The sequence below is a fragment of the Carassius gibelio genome, chromosome A7, assembly GCF_023724105.1.
Source record: "Carassius gibelio isolate Cgi1373 ecotype wild population from Czech Republic chromosome A7, carGib1.2-hapl.c, whole genome shotgun sequence".
NCBI classification, from domain to species: domain Eukaryota; kingdom Metazoa; phylum Chordata; class Actinopteri; order Cypriniformes; family Cyprinidae; genus Carassius; species Carassius gibelio.
Window position 1 is genome coordinate 13,860,372 of NC_068377.1, and position 20,091 is coordinate 13,880,462.

Consider the following 20,091-nt stretch of genomic DNA (forward strand, 5'->3'; position numbering starts at 1 on the left):
GTCCCTAAATATGGCTCATCATTATAAGTATAAGGGATTTTTGTCCATTTTAGATCACCCACCAAAATGTCTGATTGCTTAAAAACTTAACACAGCTCTCCACAACAAGCCAATATGATATGAGGTATCACTTACAGTTAAGAGTTCAAAAAACAAACACACCAGGCATCATATATAGACAGAGAAACCTGGTCAGCATTCACAAAATGACTGAGGATCACACACTACATTACTGGACTTTCAGGTCATTTTGAACACTTTTAGCTCTGTTTGGAAATAATGATAATAATTGGGGATTTTTATTTATAGTGTACTGTATAGTTATAGTATAGTTATATTTATGGTGTATTTGCATAGAATAATTAATTTCAAAAATCAGAAATTACTTTTGGTGTAAAACATCCTTTTAGGGTTGAATGATTTGGCACACATTTCCACTGTTTTTGACAACAATTGTAATAGTAATACTATTGTACTGTAAAATAAACAAAATGAGAATATGTAAAGATTGGCATTATTGTCACACATAACATTCCCAAAATGAGATGAAGTTTCTGTGTGGAGCAGCATTAACTGTGAACCGAGCCACTCCAAGACACTGAAAACACTGCTTGCATGAACTTCACTCTGAACCATGCATATATTTAACACAGGTGCAGTCACTGCAATGTCAAAATCACACTAAGCCATATCAAACTTTTGATTATAAATTTTATTTTGATATATTGTGCAGGCGTAGAAGGATGGAAGAAGGCAACTATTATTTGTGACTATTTTTGACAGTAAAAACATCCTTCATTTGGCTGTTGTTGTAATAGAATAAAGCAGATGAGTTTACTGAGTAACTGACAGTAAGATACTCAGTTACACAGAAACTGTGGGATGAAACTCATTGTTGACTTTTCCCAGCACTGCCTCACAGACTGACCTTGTGCAATCAAAGTGGAGGAGGCATCAAGCACACTTTAATTAAGAGACACTATATGTATTATAATCAACTGAGGGACATCACCGTGGCCTTTGAATCACACAGGAACTAGAGAAACAGGTCCAGTAATTGTAATTCTGCTGCTTTTTTTCCACTTGTGTTTTTCCCTACAATGAACAATTACGCATCATCTCCGTCTTGGAGCACCTTTGATCATACGCTTTATCCACACTCCAAGAAGAGCTACTGGAAACTTTCCATGAGACAGTACAATGTCCTCCTCTCTTCCATTTATCATGCCCGTCCCCAGATTTCGTAGCACGAGAACTGATCCTGACCAGCTGTATTCAAATGCATTCAAATTCAGATGTTCTCTGTGATGTCCCTGTACTCTCAGTTAATCCTGCATCGTCTAGTTTGAATGCAGTATGTCTACATGACTGATGTTTCTTCATGGCCAACACTGAAAGCAGATCTACAATAAAAAATATTTGAACCAAAACTTCATCCCATCCCTTGGAATGAATATATGCCATCTGTCGGACAGATTGTGAAAATATCTGATCCAGATCAAGCCGAAACTACATGCAAAGTTAGTCAAATAAACTGAAGGTGCTGTGTAAGCTAACCTGATACCACACTCGATCAGTTTGAGGATCTGTAAGTCTGTAGGTCTAAAAATTCCATTATCAGTCACCTAACAGGCTGCTCAGATAAGCTAGTATACTGCTGGATTGGTATTTTATGTGGCTCAAAGACAAACAAATGTCTATTTCTGAGAGTTCAGGATGGATTTTCTGCATGTAAGGACCCACATGGAGACATTCTCCATTTTAATAATAATAACAGATTTTGTAAGCAGTGTGTGTATTTGTTAACTGACATAAGCTCTCACCTGCTGCATGTAGACTCGGGGCTCTGGGAGTGTGTGCTACTGGAGCTTTCACTCTTTTCCTGTCATGGAGAGAGAGAGAGAGAGAGAGAGAGAGAGAGAGAGAGGATATAATTTTAATTTAATATTACATCAACATTTTTCTTTACCTTATCCCTTTTACACTAACATCATTATTTTTAGTAATACTTTTATTCAGCAAGGATTCATTAAATTGACTAGATGTGACACTAAAGACATTTATGTTACAAATTATTTTGTATTCAAATGAATTAAACGAATTTATGTAAAATTCTGCTTTGTTACAACAGAAATCATTTTTCATTTTAAAAGATATTCAATTATACATTAGAAAAATATTACAGAACTTTTGAATGGTACACTCTAAAAAAAAGATGGTTCTTTACATGTAGAACCGGTTCTATTTTGAACCATTGCATCCTGAAGAACCACTTTAATGCTGAAAGGGTTCTTTGTGTCAGAGTTTAGGGTTCTGAATTCCCGCCCTTTTGTTTTTCAAATTTGTAACTGGCAAAGAACTTTATTACTTGGTTTCTGGAGTTCAATGATCCAACTACAGATTGTCAACACACTCTCAACAGGTACATTATTTGATTCTTAAAATGAAATACAAATTTAACTTTAAAATTGTATCTGGTTTTCAAACCAACACGTTCTTTTCTCTCTTTTTTTGATCACATGTAAGTGTGAGCAGCTCTGGCTGAGGACACTCCTGTTCTCCACTAAGTTAAGTAAGTAACAGAGACATTGAATTTATAATCCATATTGTTAGAATTTTTAAATAATTGTTTAACAGAGGCTACTCTTAAAAAAAAAAAAAAAAGATGTCTCATTAGGCCTACTGATATTCTGGAGTTATCCAACTACACAGACTGTCAACACACTCTCAACAGGTAAATTATTTCTTTCTTAAAATGTCTATAATTTTTAACTGTCAAATTGTAACTGGTTTTTAACAAATCACACTTTTTCTCTTTTCTGTTTAAGACAGTAAGTGTGACCAGCCCTGTTTAGTTGAGGATACTTCTCTCATCTTCACCACTAAGTAACAAAATATTTAATTTATGGTCCTTTTTTTGTTTTGTTTTTACAAAAACAAATGGAAGGAGATGCATTGTTACTCTGAACTCAACTGTGTATTTCAGATGCTGTTACCTCGTCATCTGCAGAGAGAGACACAAAAATACACATAATGATGGACTTACAGGCTTCATAGAGGATTCTTCATTTCAGTATTTTTCAGTTTCTATTTTGTTTTACTTCTTTATGTATTTATTTATGTTCAATGGAAATTGTCTTTTAATAATGTATTCTGCTAATAACTGTTGTTAGAGCACTGTCATTGTTGGTACAAATAAAAAAATAAAAAATTAACCTAATTGACATGTTGTTATTTTTCTGTAAAACCCGAACAGACACTGCAGGATATTGTAATACCAGGCAGATATAGTAAAAACAATATTATTAAATAATATATATAAATAATATTAATCATGATATAAATATGTTAATATACTAATATTAATAAAACTAAACTATCATCATTAAAAAGGTTATTTTTAACAAAATTATTCCTGTTGCTCAAGTGGTTAGAGCATTGCGATAGCAGCGCAAGGTTCTGGGTTCGATTCCCAAGGAACACGTGCTCTGTAAGTCGCTTTGGATAAAAGCATCTGCTAAATGCATAAATGCACTAAAATGGTTCTGCTATTGTTACAAGCTGAAGAACCCGTTTCTGGTGCTGTTTAGAACCATTTTTATCGTGTATGTCTGTAAAATGTAGGAGTGGAGGGTTAGTTAACTTAAAGGTGCATCAAGTTATTTTTCCCCCATGTAAAACAGTTTTATCCTTAAATAAATGAAAAGTGCTATTGACAGCATACCGGCTGCCATGTTGAGAATACATGACCAGCTGAATAAGTCTCATTTTAATCAAGTTTCCACCGAAATACCGCACACATTCAGGTGTGTGATTAATCACACATGACAAATATGTCATCACAAAATTGTGGTATCTCTACAAAAGCTACACATTTTCATTAATTCAAACACAACCTGACCTGAATCTATAAATATCAAAAAAATAAAAAGCTAAAAATATCTCTGTAGGTCGGTGTATGTAAATGGGTACATTTGGGTACATTGTCAACGTTTCCACAGCAACGGGAACCTGTCTGAAAGACTTTCATTTCCTCAAAAACTTTAGAATTTTTTTTTTTTTAATAATTGAATTAAGTAAGAAGTCATTGCTTCTTACTTTTCGTATTCTCAACAATCATTTTATCCATTTTTTTCCATCTGTGCTTGAGGCGGTCTTTGTTCTGATTGAGCGCAGTCAGATCACTAACAGATTATTGAGCGGCATGTAAATGTGTTGAAATTCACTGATACCATCAAACTTTTGTTTCTAATAGTTGTTATCGTAGATCTTCAACTTCCAAGACCTCTGGGGCCTGTACCATGAACCTGGATTAGCTGGCTGGTCAGGTAAATTTCAGGTTAATTTGCACCAATCCTGGGTTTTAGGTACCATGTAAGTGACTTGGCTTTTAGCAGCATTCATTGCCAAAGTAACTTACACTCCACAGCTAACCTGCTCCAAGGGAGGTTATGTTGTGGGTCAGAGAGCTGAACTGAAGTTGGACCAATCAGATGTGAGAAAATGACACATGTCTGACACAAGGTCATTCCCCCAGTTTATCTTGCTCCAAAAAAAAGTTCACTAATGGTAATAAAAAAAAGAGAGAAAAAAAGAAGTCTGACTTGAAAAACAATTACTGAGTCATTTTATGATTTATATAATTATTATGATTCATATTACTATTATTATTTATCTATTACACACAAGCAATTTTTGTTTTACAGTTATTATAAATCGTTGTATACACATCATGTAATATAAATAAACTGTAGTATCAATAGATTGCAATATTTAAACAATTCTAAATCTGACCTTACATGTTTGAGTCTCTATCACTATATATTTTCAAATGTATAAACTAACTTAAAGGGTGAACAAGTTAACTAAATCTAAAATATCTTAAACTGTGTTCCGAGGATAAAAGGAGGCCTTACATGTTTGGAACAGCATAAGGGTGAGTTATTAATGACATCATTTTCATTTTTGGGCGAACTAACCCTTTAACAAGTTTCACTCGTCACTGCACTGACAGAGCAAGATAATTTATTTTATTTGTCCTCCTTTTCATATTTTTCATATATGATGTTTCAATTTGTCATATTCTTCAATCTCTTAACATTTAGCAAACCCTTTAACCTTAAGTTTTGAATCTCAATTGATCTCTCGCGAGAAGTAAATCAAACTTGCTTTGTGTTGCAAGGCTCGTGATTGGCTGTTCGCCAGTGATGTCACACATTCATGTGCACGCGCTCCACAAACTCAGGATCACAGATTGAGTTAACAAAGAAAGTTGATGATCAGCATCATAGTACCAACAAAGCTAGATTGGAGAGGTTTGGTTTTGTCAATTCAAAACTACTCCTGTAACTCTGAATTTGTTCAACTACCATTATGGTACAGGCCCTGGAGTATCAGCCAGCATAACACAGGGGCAAAAACAAAAGCACTTAGTGCACCTTTAATATTCAGTTTCTGCTTGTGTCACTGCAGTAAATCCTCCTCACCTGAGGGGACTCTGTAAGCGGAGGGTGACACCTCTCCTCTTCTTCCTCCATTATACTGTTGTCTATAAAATCCACTTGCTCCAGGTCTCCATTCACTAAAGAAAGATCCAAAAGCTTTAGAGGCATTTTATCACAGACAACCGAAAGTAGCCATCTAAATCTAGAGCGGCCTTTCAGGCCCCAGTTGCCCACAACGATATTTGAATATTATTTCAATAATTTCCATTGTAATTTATTGGATAAGGATTTTAAAATATATATTTACTCACAATTTCTACCCAATACAATCATTTATAGCTTGGCATTACTACAAACGTGTATATTCAGAAAATGTGTAAAAATCCCAGATGAAGAATTTTATTATTTTATTAACTTAAAAAAACTTTAACAAGTCTAGAATCCACACAATAAGGCTTCTTCGTATATTCAGGTTTTCCAAGACTGTAGGTTCTTTAAAGACAACGTACTTTAAAGAGATGTTAATGGGGTGAATTTAAATAAAATACAAAATTTTGTTTATTTTAATGCGTGTTTTGTCTTATTTTATATTCTGTAAGACATCCTGAGGCCCCCTGGTGGGCCCCGGCCCCTGGTTGAGAACCACTGATCTAGAGAGTTCATTAACATTACCTTTGGGTGTATCTAGCAATGTTTTTCTCTCCTCTTCCTCCTGAAAAATTCTGTGTTCGCGGCAAATGTCCGCGAGTCGCAGCGACCGTTCCGAGAAATCATCAGCAGACTAAAATAAAACAACACAGACACACAGCTGTTTACACCATCCAATAACCCTCCATAGGCCTTTAGCAAGCAGTGAATTAGTGCTTAAATTAGCTCTCTTCATACCTCATTTCCTGACCATCTTTTGCTAACGCTGTCAACGCTGTTAAAGCCAGAATCCAGGCCACTGAACTGACCGGGGAACAGGTCCTGATCCAGACTGAACAGACCACACACATAAAGAGAAGCATGAGTAGAGTTTTCAACTTTTTCAACACCCTAAGAGCCCTTGTCCTTGACGATCCCTCACCAGCTGTTGAAGGCAGTGGGCCGCAGAGCTTTCTCAAACTGATCCTGAGTCCTTTTACAGGCCTCCATGTTCAGATATTTAAAGATGTGGAACTTTCCTTTGGAGCAGATCTGGGCGGGGGGCATTTGGAGGGGGTTGTTGTCAAGGATGATGCTTTGGAGGTGCCGGAGATGACGGTAGCACACGGGCACCTGAGATACGCGGTTGCACGACACATCCAAACGGACAAGGGGCAGCTCTGACAGCTCTGAAATGAGAGTCAATGAAATGTGTCAATCTACAATACACACTGATCCTGAAAACTATTTGTTAAAGCTTGAACATCACAAACCAAGTGACATCTGTGAACAAATATAGGTCACAAACATTACTCATTTAACTGACATTTAAAATGAAGTAATGTGTCTTCAAGTTCATAAATGTGTCCATTGGTGGCCATTGTATTAATCTGAAGGAGATGATAGCTTGTTTTAAAAGCCTTCTCCTCTTACATTCACATGACACATTATTGGCTTTTGGGAATTTAGGGAGTTCACCACTGGCATAATGATTTGAGTCAGAGTTGTGATATTTCAAACATCTTGATCTCTGTAATGTGTTCATGTGATAATGCCTAGAATGTGTTTGAGACCATGCGTTTGGGATGCTGACCTTCTGGTAAAGTTGTGAGGTGGTTCCTTCTCAGATTTAAATCCCTTAAACATTCTAACTGGCCGAGCTCAACAGGAAGTGACTGCAGCTCATTACAGCTCACATCCTGATGGAGAAATGGACAGTGAGAAAGATGAAGGAATAGAAGAAATTATTAAACAAGGACGGAATATTGCACCTACACTACTGTTCAAAAATTTATACTTTTATTCAGCAAAGGTGCATAAAATTGGTCAAAAGTAACAGTTAAGACATTTTTTTTTTTTTTAAGATTTCTATCTCAAATAAACATTTTCTTTTGAAATTTCGATTAAGTAAAGAATCCTGAAAAAAAACTGAATCACGGTATCCACAAAAATATGGACAAAAATATCAGGAGACTTGTGAAAACATCTGACATGTTACTAAAGAGTGCTACAGCTGTGACATCAAAACCTGGAATGCTCGGTCACTATGGGTTCCCTCGAAAATTACCAGCGTTTTTTTTATTTATTTATTTTTATAAGGGGTTTTTACAATTTATGAGTAAAACAAGGTCTGTTGTAAATACAAATTGAAGATACCTGGGCATTTTGTTTTATAAATGGAAATTACACACAAAAAAAATACATAGGAAAATCTCAAGGGAACCCATAGCGCATTAACTTCATGGCTGCAGCACTCCATTTAATTTTTTATTTTTTTTTATCAGTTTGTGTGAGGTGGAGAGTTAGGATTTAGCAGATCAGGTGATATCATCACCTCTGTAAACGTTTGAGTCTATAGGTGATGATACACAGAGCAACTTTTTGAGCAATGTTGCTATCAATGGGCAACGAGGTGAGACACAGGGCCCACCATGACCGATCTAAAGTATCCAGATGCAACATCGCTCAGCAACACTGCTCAAGTTGCCCCGTGTATCATCACCTTATGCGAAGCCTTTATTAAAATAGTTCAAATGAACACAAATCTATGTCTGTGAGTTGCACTTACCAGTTGTCGCAGGTGTTGGAGTGTGTGAATGGAGGCCGGTATGGCCGATAACTTGTTGTTGCTGACGATGAGCACCCGCAGGAGAGGGAGCTGACATACTGATGGCGGTAGACTGGACAACTGGTTACGACTACAACACACATACAGAAAGAGAGAGGACTCAGTTAATGCAATCTAACACCAGTATAAAAGACTGACTGAATGACAGATATACTGTATCTACAATCCTTCAAATATCTTTAATAACAAAGAAGCTGAAATTTCACTTGGGGAGACCGGATTAGTTTCTGACATTACCATTCAAAAGTTTGGGTTCAGTTTTTTTGAAGACATCTGCTCAGCAAGGTCAAAATACAGTAAAAACAGTTATACGGAGGAATACGGTCACAGTTAAAAAGTGTTGTTTTCTATTTGAATCTAGTTTAAAATGTTATTTACCCTGTAATGGCAAAGGGGTGATGTTTCATTATTATTATTTTTTTTTCAGGATTCTTTGATTTAAAAAAAAAAAACTTGAAAAGAACATAATTTATTAGAGATACAAATCTAACATTATAAATATCAATTTAATGCATGCTGGATGAAAATGTTCACTTCCTCAACAAATATAAAAACCCAATATGACAGATTTTTTTGTGCTATTTTATATGCCTGAGAAGAGGACCTGAAGTGTCTTGTTCTGGTTGGACAACAACAAAAATTGTTGGAGAGTCGGACTTGCAACCCAAAGGTCACGGGTTTGAATCTCAGGTCTGGCAGGAACTGTAGGTGGGAGGAGTGAATGACCAGCACTCTCTTCCACCCTCAATACCACGACTGAGGTGAGACCCTTGAGCCCTCAACTGCTCCCCGGGCAACACAGCATTGGCTGCCCACTGCTCTGGGTGTGTGTTCACAGTGTGTGTGTGTGTGTGTGTATTTGTTCACTTCTCACTGCTGTGTGTGCGCACATGGATGGGTGAAATGCAGAGCACAAATTCCAAATAGGGTCACCATACTTGGCCACACATCATGTAATTTCTTCTCCTTTCCTGGTTAAAGTTATCACTGCCGATGATGTAGATGTGTGTGTTTTTTCTGTGCACACCTGAGACCTGAGTGTGAGTGTGTACCTGAGGTTGAGGTAGGTGAGGGCTTGCAGCTGGCACAGGCTGGGCGTGAGGGATCGCACACAGTTATGGTACAGGCTGAGTGTCTCCAGAGAGACAAACTGACACACCTCCTCTGACACCTCACAGAGACGGTTCTTTGACAGGTCTGAGAGAGAGAACCACCAATCACAGTTAGCACAGAATAAATGATGACCAATCACATACACTGTTGCATTAGACACTGACAGAATAGAAACAATACAAACAAAAACAGATGACAAAACATTTCAATACGATCAAAAAAAATAGCTTTATATATTGTATCATTATTTTAATGATAATTTAGCACATCCCCGCAGCCCTTCCCCCATCATTAATTTCTTATTTACCATTATGTGAATGGACTTCTCACTGATTTATTTGATCCTAAAAATACAGCATATATACGGGTTTCTTATTCACTTCTTTTGATCTTGCTGTAAAATATAACCCAGACAAGAACATAACAGGTTTCGTGAGACCAAAACCAAAACGGACAACGTATAGTGTTGATGATCTTGCTGATTATGACACCTCCTTTGTGTTTACATTCTGTCAGAGTCACAATCAGACTATAGATGCATGTCTCGCTAGCATATACGCTCAAACACACTGTATATGCATGGACATGAATCAGGTAAACAGTCATAATGTTCCCCAGAGTAAACAAAGACATTTTTTTTTTTACAGTAATTCAGATTTCGTCCAAGTCCATTTTTGACAGCAGCTGAGGACGTGAGCTTTTTGTCTGAAAAGAGCTCAGACTTTTCCAATTCCCTTTCCATTTTTTTCATTCCAGACAGAAGTTGCTCTCTCCATATAATCGTGAAACACACATTCCCTCTGTGGCACTGGTCGTGGGGTCAGGGTGTATTTCTGGAGAGGGGAGGATTTTAATTACAGGGCCTAGGAAGCTTAGAACAGGGTGTGTGAATGTGAGCGCGAGTCCGTGTGACTACAGAGACAAACCAGACCAAAACACAGAGAACAGGGCTAAATGAAGATTAGCATGTCATGTTTTCAAAGAACATTAGTGTCATGCACAGTACGGTGTAAATCCAGGCCTCCAGATCCAGTTCTCCATGCTTAGTTTTGACAAATAACTCTCTTAATGTTTGAAAATCCAAATTCACTTTTACACTGCAACAACAATAGCATGTGGAAGTGTGTGTGTGTGTGCATTTTTTTCTCTTCTTCCCTGCACTGTCCAATTGTCCAATCTGCTCCCCTTCTCCAGATCTTTTGTTCAGCTGTTTTATTTGGCAAGGAAGCATATCCCGCCTCTCCGTTCCCAGTGGGAACTAAAGATTCCCAAGGGCAGGCCTTTTTTCCCACAATCCCCTGCACTGTTTTGCACTTTCACCAGCCTAACATGGTAGAAAATGAGAGAAATGCCAGTGTGCCCACATCATGGGAAAGATATGTGTGAGTCTGAAAAATGCTGAGACACTTATAACACTTACTTTTATCAATAACTCTTTGATAAGCAACTAAATATTTAAATAGCACTTTGTAAGACAAATTAGTTTCATTTATATTTTGTGTGGTTCTTCAGTAGTTCGGAGGTTTTTTTTAATTTCACGTAACATCAACACTAAATATTTAGGTAGGATAAATGTTTTAGAACTTCTATCATTAATTATGAAACATTAGTTTAGTACAGATACATTTTTGTAGTAGTTTTGAATATTATTATTTTTTTTGCAAGGACGGGAACATTCTAGAAGTAACATTCTGTAATATTCTCGTGCTTTCTGGAGTATTCCAGAACATTTTGGGACTAAAAAAGTAAAAACAATTGAATACAAAAAATCATCCGATGTATACCTCTGGATTTTTGGACAATTCACTTTCCTTAACCGTTTGCGTTAAATTAACTGTTAGCTTGTTAGATTAGCTTGTACAAGTTGTCAACATATATATATTTTTTTAAATGAGCACTGTTAAGGCTACACAAAAAGTAACATGGTTTACGTATTCAGCATGCCAAACTTCTTTACAAGGTAATCACACATTAATAATAATTAGACATTTAACAGAAAACTATAACAATCATATATTGCTGTACAACAGAATCAAGCTCTTAATATCTTTCAGATAATCTCTTAGAACTTTCCTGTTTGAGTGGCACTGCTTAATGCTTTCATTTCTGTTCTAGCCCTGTTTACTTCGGGTTCCTGGAAATAGTCGCCTAGACGCATCAGATTCTCCTCAGGGGCTCACAAACAGCTCCTGCGTGAGGTCTCCAGCTGGGCCGGGGCTCAATGACACGTACAAATGATTAATATGGCATGAAAAAGGCACCAGCTAATTACCAGGACTGTATTTCAATTATATCCCGAAGGTTTCACTCTAAATATCTTCTGTGTGTGTGTGTGTGGGATGAAGAAACTTCTTAAGAGTGGCAGTTGGTCTACTGATCCCCTCCCCTCTCTCTGAGGAATCTGAGCGTTCTTCTGCCTGCTAGCGTCTCTTTAGTGTAACTGAAGCTGGTTTTGCATCTGCTGTGGGTGAGAGAGTGTTCACACACACACACACACACACACACACACACACACACACACACACTCCTCTCCACACCCTGGACTCCTTCTTTAGCCCTAGAAGGAGATTACACAGATTAGCCTGCTGGATAACAACCGACTCCCTCACGGTTTATTTCAGACCAACATTTACACAAAAACACCACAAATGATCTCTAATCATACTGTACACTCCACACAAGCTTTGTGTAACATTCTTATAATGACTGCTTCTACCACAGCTGTTGAGGTGTGTTACTTGAATGGCTCTGTCCCAAGCACAGATTGTTTTCTCCGTACCTGCCTGCCAGGAGCTGAGATTACCTGAAACATAACGCTATGTTTCTGTCAACACATGATGTGTCAGACACTGACTCACTTTTATCTGAACAAAACATATTTCTGCTGCATTTGTATTTATTATCAATGTCTTAAAGACTATAATTTCTACACCACTCTTATGTTTCCACCTATTCATCCATTGGATGGACAAACAAGTTGTCCTGGCCCAAACTCACTAAAAATAGTATCATATGCTAGTGTACTGTGTATATTTTTTTAAACCGTGTTTATACACAGTGGAAGGTCTGGGTGAGTAAATAATCACAATATTCATTTTTGAAAGAATCAAGGACAACATGTTGAAAAAACTGCATAGTTCGCCTTCAAAAGTTTGCCCCAGAGCCACTAGAGAAACAACACTTGATTCCTTCTCTTCCTCTGAAGGAGGAACAACAATAAACCTAGCCATGACTCGAATTGAGATAGGGGCAGAGAAAAATGAGAGAAAGAAAGGGAGAGGGGGAGCCTGAAGGAGCAAATCATGAAAGAGGGCAAGTGAATGAGTAACAGCAGCATGACAATAGCGGTGAAATCATGAATACCGGCCTGAGCTGAGGGGTGACGGAACAAAAACACACGGGCCAGAATGACTCAACATCTTCAACAGAGCACTACTGGAGGAAACACATAAAAATGTGTGTGTGTGTCCGGCCTGGCACACGAGTGCTATTCAAGCACATCAGTAAGTTTACCATCAGAGAAAAAGCTGATTGTTTGACCTCACTTGCACTTTAGAGAGCACTTTGGAGTGCACTGACCAAATCGATTGTGTGCCACGTCCTTTTCATTATTCCTCGCTGCACTATAAAACTGAGGTTTATCTTCAGACCTCAGTCTCCAAACAGGCTCTAACATATCAGTAATGCAATCATATACAGTTAAAACACCAGAATCCAACAGGACAGGCTGATTTATGCAAGCTTTTAGCACATATCAAGGTCCAACGGCTCAATTTCATAACAACAGCATAAAGGCCAGAGTTACTTCTGAAAGCCTACTTAGAGCCTTAGAAAGTTTCTGCTGCTTTCCTCTGAGATACATGCTTTTCAAACAAGATTTTCAGTTCTGAGGAAAATGTGAGTGGTGAGAATCAAGCAATTCTGGTTTCATTCCCCTTTCACTGTAATTAACAATTCTTTTGAAAATTCTTTCCTCAACACTTTTGAGGAAGCACCAAATAATGGATGCTAACTATTCATCTTAACCTATAAATGTACTGTTTATATTATATGCATGTAACACATAATAATGTAACGGTTCCCAGTTTATTTTGAGATGTATTTTTGAATGTTTTGTTTTGCTATTTTGTGGCAGCCAGACTGTCTCTCTCATTACATTCAATTCAGTTCAATTAAATTGTTTGGTAATGTTTGCCAGTTTTGTTTTGGTTTTGGTTGTTCGTTTGTTATTTGTGTGTGAGAGAGAGTATTTTGTTGTTTTTTTATTTTGTTTGTTCTTTCTTTTTTGTTTTGTTTTTTGTTTTGTTCTGAATAAGAAAGAGGTTGATTCTTTTTGAAAAATGTTAAACAGATTTGGAACAACATGTGGATAAGCTAATAATGACAGAACTTACATATGCCTTTATAACAGTCTTTATAAAATTCTCGTCACTTGATATGATAATGCAAATTTATAGGATTTTTTTTTCTTTCTTTTCAACCCATGTAATCGTCTGCCAGGCAAAAAGTCCAATCAGTTAGAAAAGTAAAATCACACTTCTGCTCAACAGGCCACCGGATTTAAGTTGTCATAAATGTCATATAACATGCAAACATTATTTGTTATTTGTTAAATACTCATAGATTTATGCAAATTTTAACTATAAGCAACAGTATTGCAACAGTTCAGTGATGGTTTTGCAAATGTAGAGTCCGATCTCTTCTGTGTGAAGTTTTGCCAGTGACAACAGTAAAAGCCCCACTGATGTTAATCACTCCACGTATGGGTCTATGGACCAGCACAGTCAACAACACTGTCTTCAAACGCTCTGAATGAACAGAGGGGTCTGTGTGCATGCTTTTTATTCTACAGTCAACGGCCCAGCACTTAGACTACAGTGTTATCTTTGTCTTTAAACATCGATGGAGGCCACAAAAGGTCAAGCTGTTGGATTTAACAAACCAAACATTTTGGGGGCCGCCTATTTCTACCACACGACTCCATCAGTGCAGTGAGAGCCTTTTGTGTTCAAAGCAAACAGACGTCAATTACTTTAGAAACTGATGATTTTTCACCTCTCTCTCTAAACAGTTATTAAAATCATAATCAATCACCAACATGTTTAACAGACATCTTCTAAACTGACAAGCAGTAAAACAATCACAAAGACAGTTCATCTTTAGCCACACGCACGGGGTTAAGTGTCTTTCTTTAGCGCTCAACGAGTAAATCAATGGTTATCAGGTTCTTTGCAAAAGAAACCACTAACGCTTGAGTTACAAGCCCAGAAGACAAATTCATGTGATCTGTCATGTCTAGTGATGCATGTACTTCACACAACACAAAGCACATGAAGGCAACATCAGCACTGATTATCCTTCTGAATAATTACATTTTAACCTAAACAAATAAATTAAGAACAAACCATTTCAGTATTTATTGTGTGAAAATGGAGAGCAATTCTGCCCATAACACATTTTTAATGTAACGTTATTGGTTAAGGTCTTCAACCTTGCTTCTGGGGACCCCCACTGTCCTGCAAAGCAGATTTCCAGCCAGCCTGTGACTTTACAAGTGATCCTGAAGACCTCCATTATCTGGTTCAGGTGTGTTTGATTAGGGTTGGAGTTGAACTCTGCAGGACAGTGGGTCCCCAGGAAGCAAACTTTGCCATGATCTGCTTGACGTAGGGTGTTGTGGGGATTCGTAAGTGACAATGGATGTCATCTCGTGTAGTGTCATAGTGCACAATGCCTCTGCAAAGTTTTACGACGTCAACATGTTTATTTTTATTATTTCCTCTGTCGGACACGACAAGTTCCATCACATCTGATACACTGGCCAATAGGAAGACTGTAGCACCTTTGTACAAGCTTTCAAACAAGTGTAATTTTACAATGAAGGAAATGTTCGTGGAGCTACAGCAACAATATTCCTGCATTCATGATGAGGGTCTACAGCGCTAGTGAAAAAAGGTCAAATAAAAACTTGTTATCTTTGACAGTGCATACCATCCTCTTCATACCATCCAGATTTTTGTCCATTGTCAGGTTTCTTTCTTTTTGGGCTTTTCTGATGACAAGACACAGCAAAAACATACTGTTTGCTAGCTATTATTTGTTTACGCTCATAGCACCTTCTGTCTTACGTGATTACAGCACACATATCGTTCATGACGGCATGCGACCACAGGAAACAGATGATTCTTCTGCACAATCTGACTTTGCTGCAGCCTGGAATTGAACTACTGGTTTTGTCTGGTCAGAGGAGAACTGGCCCCCTACTGAGCCTGGTTTCTCCCAAGGTTTTTTTCTCCATTCTGTCATGGTTTCGGTTCCTTGCCGCTGTCGCCTCTGGCTTGCTTAGTTGGGGTCACTTCATCTACAGCGATATTGTTGACTTACTCATATTTACTCATAGTGCACATGCCAGTCTGACACAATATGGGCCAGTGATGTTAATGTGTATGTGTGTGTTTGTGTGTGTGTGTGTGTGTGTGAGTGTACCAGCATCTATGCAAACTTTCCAAGCAGGCAGGCAAAGTTGTGGTGAAAAAAAAAAATAATTGTTGCTATAATCCCATAAACACAACTACCTTCCAACACAGAGCTTTAATGGGCAGGTCTGTGAAGGTGGAAGCACTGCTCATGGTCTAATCAGATGATGCTGTGCTGTTCTGGGCCCTTGATGTCATTGCCGTGGAGGTGGTTCAGCAGTGACTCAAGACGCTTGAAGTCTCAGCTCTGTACAGCAGGAGCTGGTATCTGTTACACAACACTGAAGAAACTAGACAGCGCAGTGAAACCCATCTCACACAACCAAGACGAGGATAGCGGATGCGTTCTGTTACCATAACAACCAAATCATCATGTGTCAAAACAAACGCAATCCAGTCAATTAGTGAGAAAAGCAGACATTGAATAGATTGCTCAATGTAAAAATGCTTTGAAAACTGAATGTTTCATTTGTGCCTCTGAACTGCTATTATAAGAACTTGCACATTTTTATTATCTGAAATGCATGTACAAGCTCTGTTGTTAAACAAATAGATTTTCTGCTGTGAAGATGCAGTGTTTCAACAATGCCTAAATAACCCTGACAAATTTGTCATTTTTAGTAGCTTTTGCTAAATTTAAGAAAAAATAAAATAAAATAAAAAATTATCATCAATTGTCAATACTGTAGCAATGTATAAAGCACAGCTTGGTATGAAAAGCACGGTGTGATCTGATTGGCCGTCTATCTAGTGCGTTGTGCTTGGCCGGATATCTCGAGCATGTGACGGAAATGCTACGCTTCTGGAAACTTCGTAAAATGCACTGCACCCACTCGAATATTTGGGTTGAACTGTTCTGGAACGGTGTTCCTTTAAACCACTGATCTCTAGTTGTGTCCTCAGTTGAAAGGCTAAACAAAGTAGTTTGGCTTTTGCAATGAAACACAACGTCTCCACCACACAGCGGCGGCGGCAACAATACTACATCGACAATAGGTCTGGACGATTAATCGAAAAGTAATCGAAACCGAAATTTAGAACCTCTAACCGACGTAATTTTCCCATGTCAGTTATTTCGGTTATTTCCTGAAGGCCCGTGAGAATCTACTAATCTAATCTGAATGTCAAATTGTCGGGACTTTTCATCATTTTTTTATTAAAAATAATAACTAATTTATGCATGTGAAGGACTCAAACGTGCATGTAGGCTACAAGTATTGGTAGGCCATGTAAATGAATGTACAATTAATTTGTAAAAGGTTACTGTTCATAACATGTATCTGTGCTGAAATTGATTAAATCGATAAATCATGAACACCCCTCCTAGCAACCACCCAAAACAACCTAGCAAAAATTTACTCAGAACACCTTAGCAACCAATCGGTAACTCCCTGGCAAACAAACGCCTTTGCTTTATGGAGTTTTGCAAGGCAAGCACACTTTGGAAAAACACACTAAAAACAATCAACTAATACTAACTGTCAGTGTGATAATCCTCAATGTTCTCCCTCAAGATAATCTACGCCAGAGGACTGGTATGATCTCGCTCGTTCGCTCTCAACCAAACATTCACCATGCTCTCAACTCAAGCGCACACACGCACAAACACAGTAATCACACCCGGAGCTACTCTAAAGCCTAATGGGAGATTCTGCCATCTGGACACGATTCACGTTACATAACTTATCAGGAGCTGGTCTTCAGCAGTTGAATCTCAATCAGATTTAAACTTTCGCATCCTATCGAGTATGCTTATGCGGAAAGGAGAGGAGCGGTTTTCAGATCAGATATTTTGAGACACCACATGAACTGTGTGTTCATTAAACACAGCCATGTGTGCAGTGAGATATCACCCCCTCAAAGTGATGTTAGCTCAGAATGTGTGCATTTGAATGAAGCATGGAATGATTCAGAGGACATTCAGCAAACATTTACACACATTCTCATTTTGCCCAGCAGTTGTGCGTTCAGCGATACACAAAAGCACAAAGCAGCATCAATTCTATTGAATTTTTTTAGAATATTAAACATACAACATTTCTGTGTCTGTAAAGATTGCATATATATTGTATGCACATATATATTTGATAAACTACTAAATATTGTAATATTATGGAGCCCTGAAAATGCCATGCATGGACAAAAAAAAAATAATAATAATAATTATAATTTAGTTAAATCATAAACACAATTTAATTAAAACAAGGGTACAAATTAATAATAAGTCACAATATCTTTTTCCCCCACATGTCATGCAGGGCTTTGTATAATATAACTACAACAACAAATTAAATATTTGTTTACAACCCTTGAAAACCAGGATAAAGTTACTTCAAGTTACAGGACAAAGCAGAGACATGCAAGACTCCAATACTGGGAATGCACTCATTTTACAACATACTCGAACCTTGTGACAACTCCATATACAAAGCATACTTGTGCATAAAGTGCCAGCCATGCCAACAGAAGTAATGCGAAAAAGTTAAAAGTGGCACACAGCAAAAATAGCTCTACGGCTCTTACAGGAAAAATCTGAGAAGACTTTCTGTGAGTCTGCAAAGGTCTCTGCTGCAGAAAGAGTGCTAATAATACAGCATCCGTGTGATTTCAGTTTTAATGAGTGGTGGCAAATATATCTTATCTTTCTGTCTTGTTTTTCATTTTAATGGATATCCGTGAAAGAAAAAAAGTAATCTAAGACGAGGGTTTCTAGCTGTCCTCTTCTCATGAGATTCGAGACCTTCTGACCATCTGTTGTGCTTTAAAAGTGTGAGGGAAAGAAGAGGAAGAGAAAGAGAGAGAAAAAGTGGGAGGGAGTACAGCCGAGAGTTTATCGCTGAGGAGAAGCAGAAGTTGAAGTCGAGGAGCCCACATCCGGTGGCTCTGCAAGGGGAAACAGAACAACACTGTGCAACAGCACATTACATAGCTGGTGGTGCAGTCACACTCCAGTTCTCACCCATGGACAACAATTATCGGCATTTTCACAAACATGTTCTCCAGAACTAAACATGTTAAATGACCTCACACATACACACTCCAACAGCTGGCACTTAAAGGAAGCACACACTCTTAGAAAACAAAGCTGGTGAACACTCCAAACATAATGGCATCAAACAGACAACCAATTGAACTTGTGTTTAGCAGAGCTGAATTCGTAATAAATGCTCTCTATCTCTGAATTTGAGAGGTACATTTGCATAAACAAAATATGACCTTATGTTTAATATTCATTAGTAATGTGCAAACTTGACCACATCCTAACAAAACAGGAAATGCTTTATGAAAAAAGGATCTGAATGACCCATCAAACACAAGGGATTGTATACAAACTGAGACAGCAGTTTTTTTGTTTTTTGTTTTAATACAACTAAAAAGATGTTGCACAGCAGGTTTTAAGATTTTTTTTTGCTAACAACAAATGTGAAAAGATTTTGGTGAATGGACGTACTGATTATTTGCAAACCTCACGTGAATGCAGGTAAGTCACACGCATCAACTTTGCCATGAAATGCTCATTGTGTCACTGTGTACTGTGTGGGGGATCTGATGTTTGCCTGACTGGGTAAGGCAGTCAGTGTCATTTTTACTTCCTTGTTGTCAGTTTATGTCACGAACGTGTGGGTGTGGACTGAATCCTTCAAACTATTTTAGTCCTAAACAGAAACTCTGTGATGCATGATGGCATTACAATGTAATGTAATGAAAATGCATTTTCTGTAAAGCTGCTTTGAAACCATGTGTATTGTGAAAAGGGCTATACAAATCAATTTGAATTGAACCGAATTAAAACGTACATAGCAAATAAATAAATAAAACAGGAAGAAACGATGCTACCAAACTCTTTATCTGGAAAATAATTATTTCAAAGCAGCCTTTCAAACTGATGGGGAAGTTATTTGTATCTTTAACAATAAAGCCGCAAAACCAAACCAGATGAAAAAAATTTTTTTGTCTTAAGATACTTTGGGAGAAATCATACATTTCTGTCTATAATTGTTCAGTCAAATTATCAAGTCACAGCTTCCGCACATCAACTGCTCACATCTCTCTTAACTCTTTATGACCCACCGATCACATCAAGAACGGTAACTATAATGATAACAATAATGATAGCCTCTACTCCATCTCTAATATAATAATGTTTGATTTAATATAAACGTGCGCTGCAGTTACGTCATCTATTGTAGCTGCTGCTTTAAATGCTCAAGCGTTTTAAAACAATGTTTTTATCTTTCTTCAGCCAAAAAAAAAAAAAAAAGTGATTTCAATGATATAATTTCTCTGTATAGTTATCATTATA

General features: G+C 37.6%; 1 protein-coding gene across 2 annotated transcripts in view; it reads right to left on the reverse strand.

The window, feature by feature from the left end:
* Positions 1-20,091, reverse strand: part of LOC128016631 (leucine-rich repeat and calponin homology domain-containing protein 4) — a 35,713-nt gene that overhangs the window by 12,036 nt on the left and 3,586 nt on the right. For both annotated transcript variants that reach the window (XM_052601298.1, XM_052601297.1), the window contains exons 2-9: positions 9,252-9,396; positions 8,140-8,269; positions 7,165-7,270; positions 6,514-6,760; positions 6,330-6,423; positions 6,117-6,225; positions 5,487-5,581; positions 1,824-1,882 (exon numbers count right to left, since the gene is read on the reverse strand). In XM_052601298.1, coding sequence (XP_052457258.1) covers positions 1,824-1,882; positions 5,487-5,581; positions 6,117-6,225; positions 6,330-6,423; positions 6,514-6,760; positions 7,165-7,270; positions 8,140-8,269; positions 9,252-9,396 — 985 coding nt within the window. The remainder of the gene's footprint in view (positions 1-1,823; positions 1,883-5,486; positions 5,582-6,116; positions 6,226-6,329; positions 6,424-6,513; positions 6,761-7,164; positions 7,271-8,139; positions 8,270-9,251; positions 9,397-20,091) is intronic.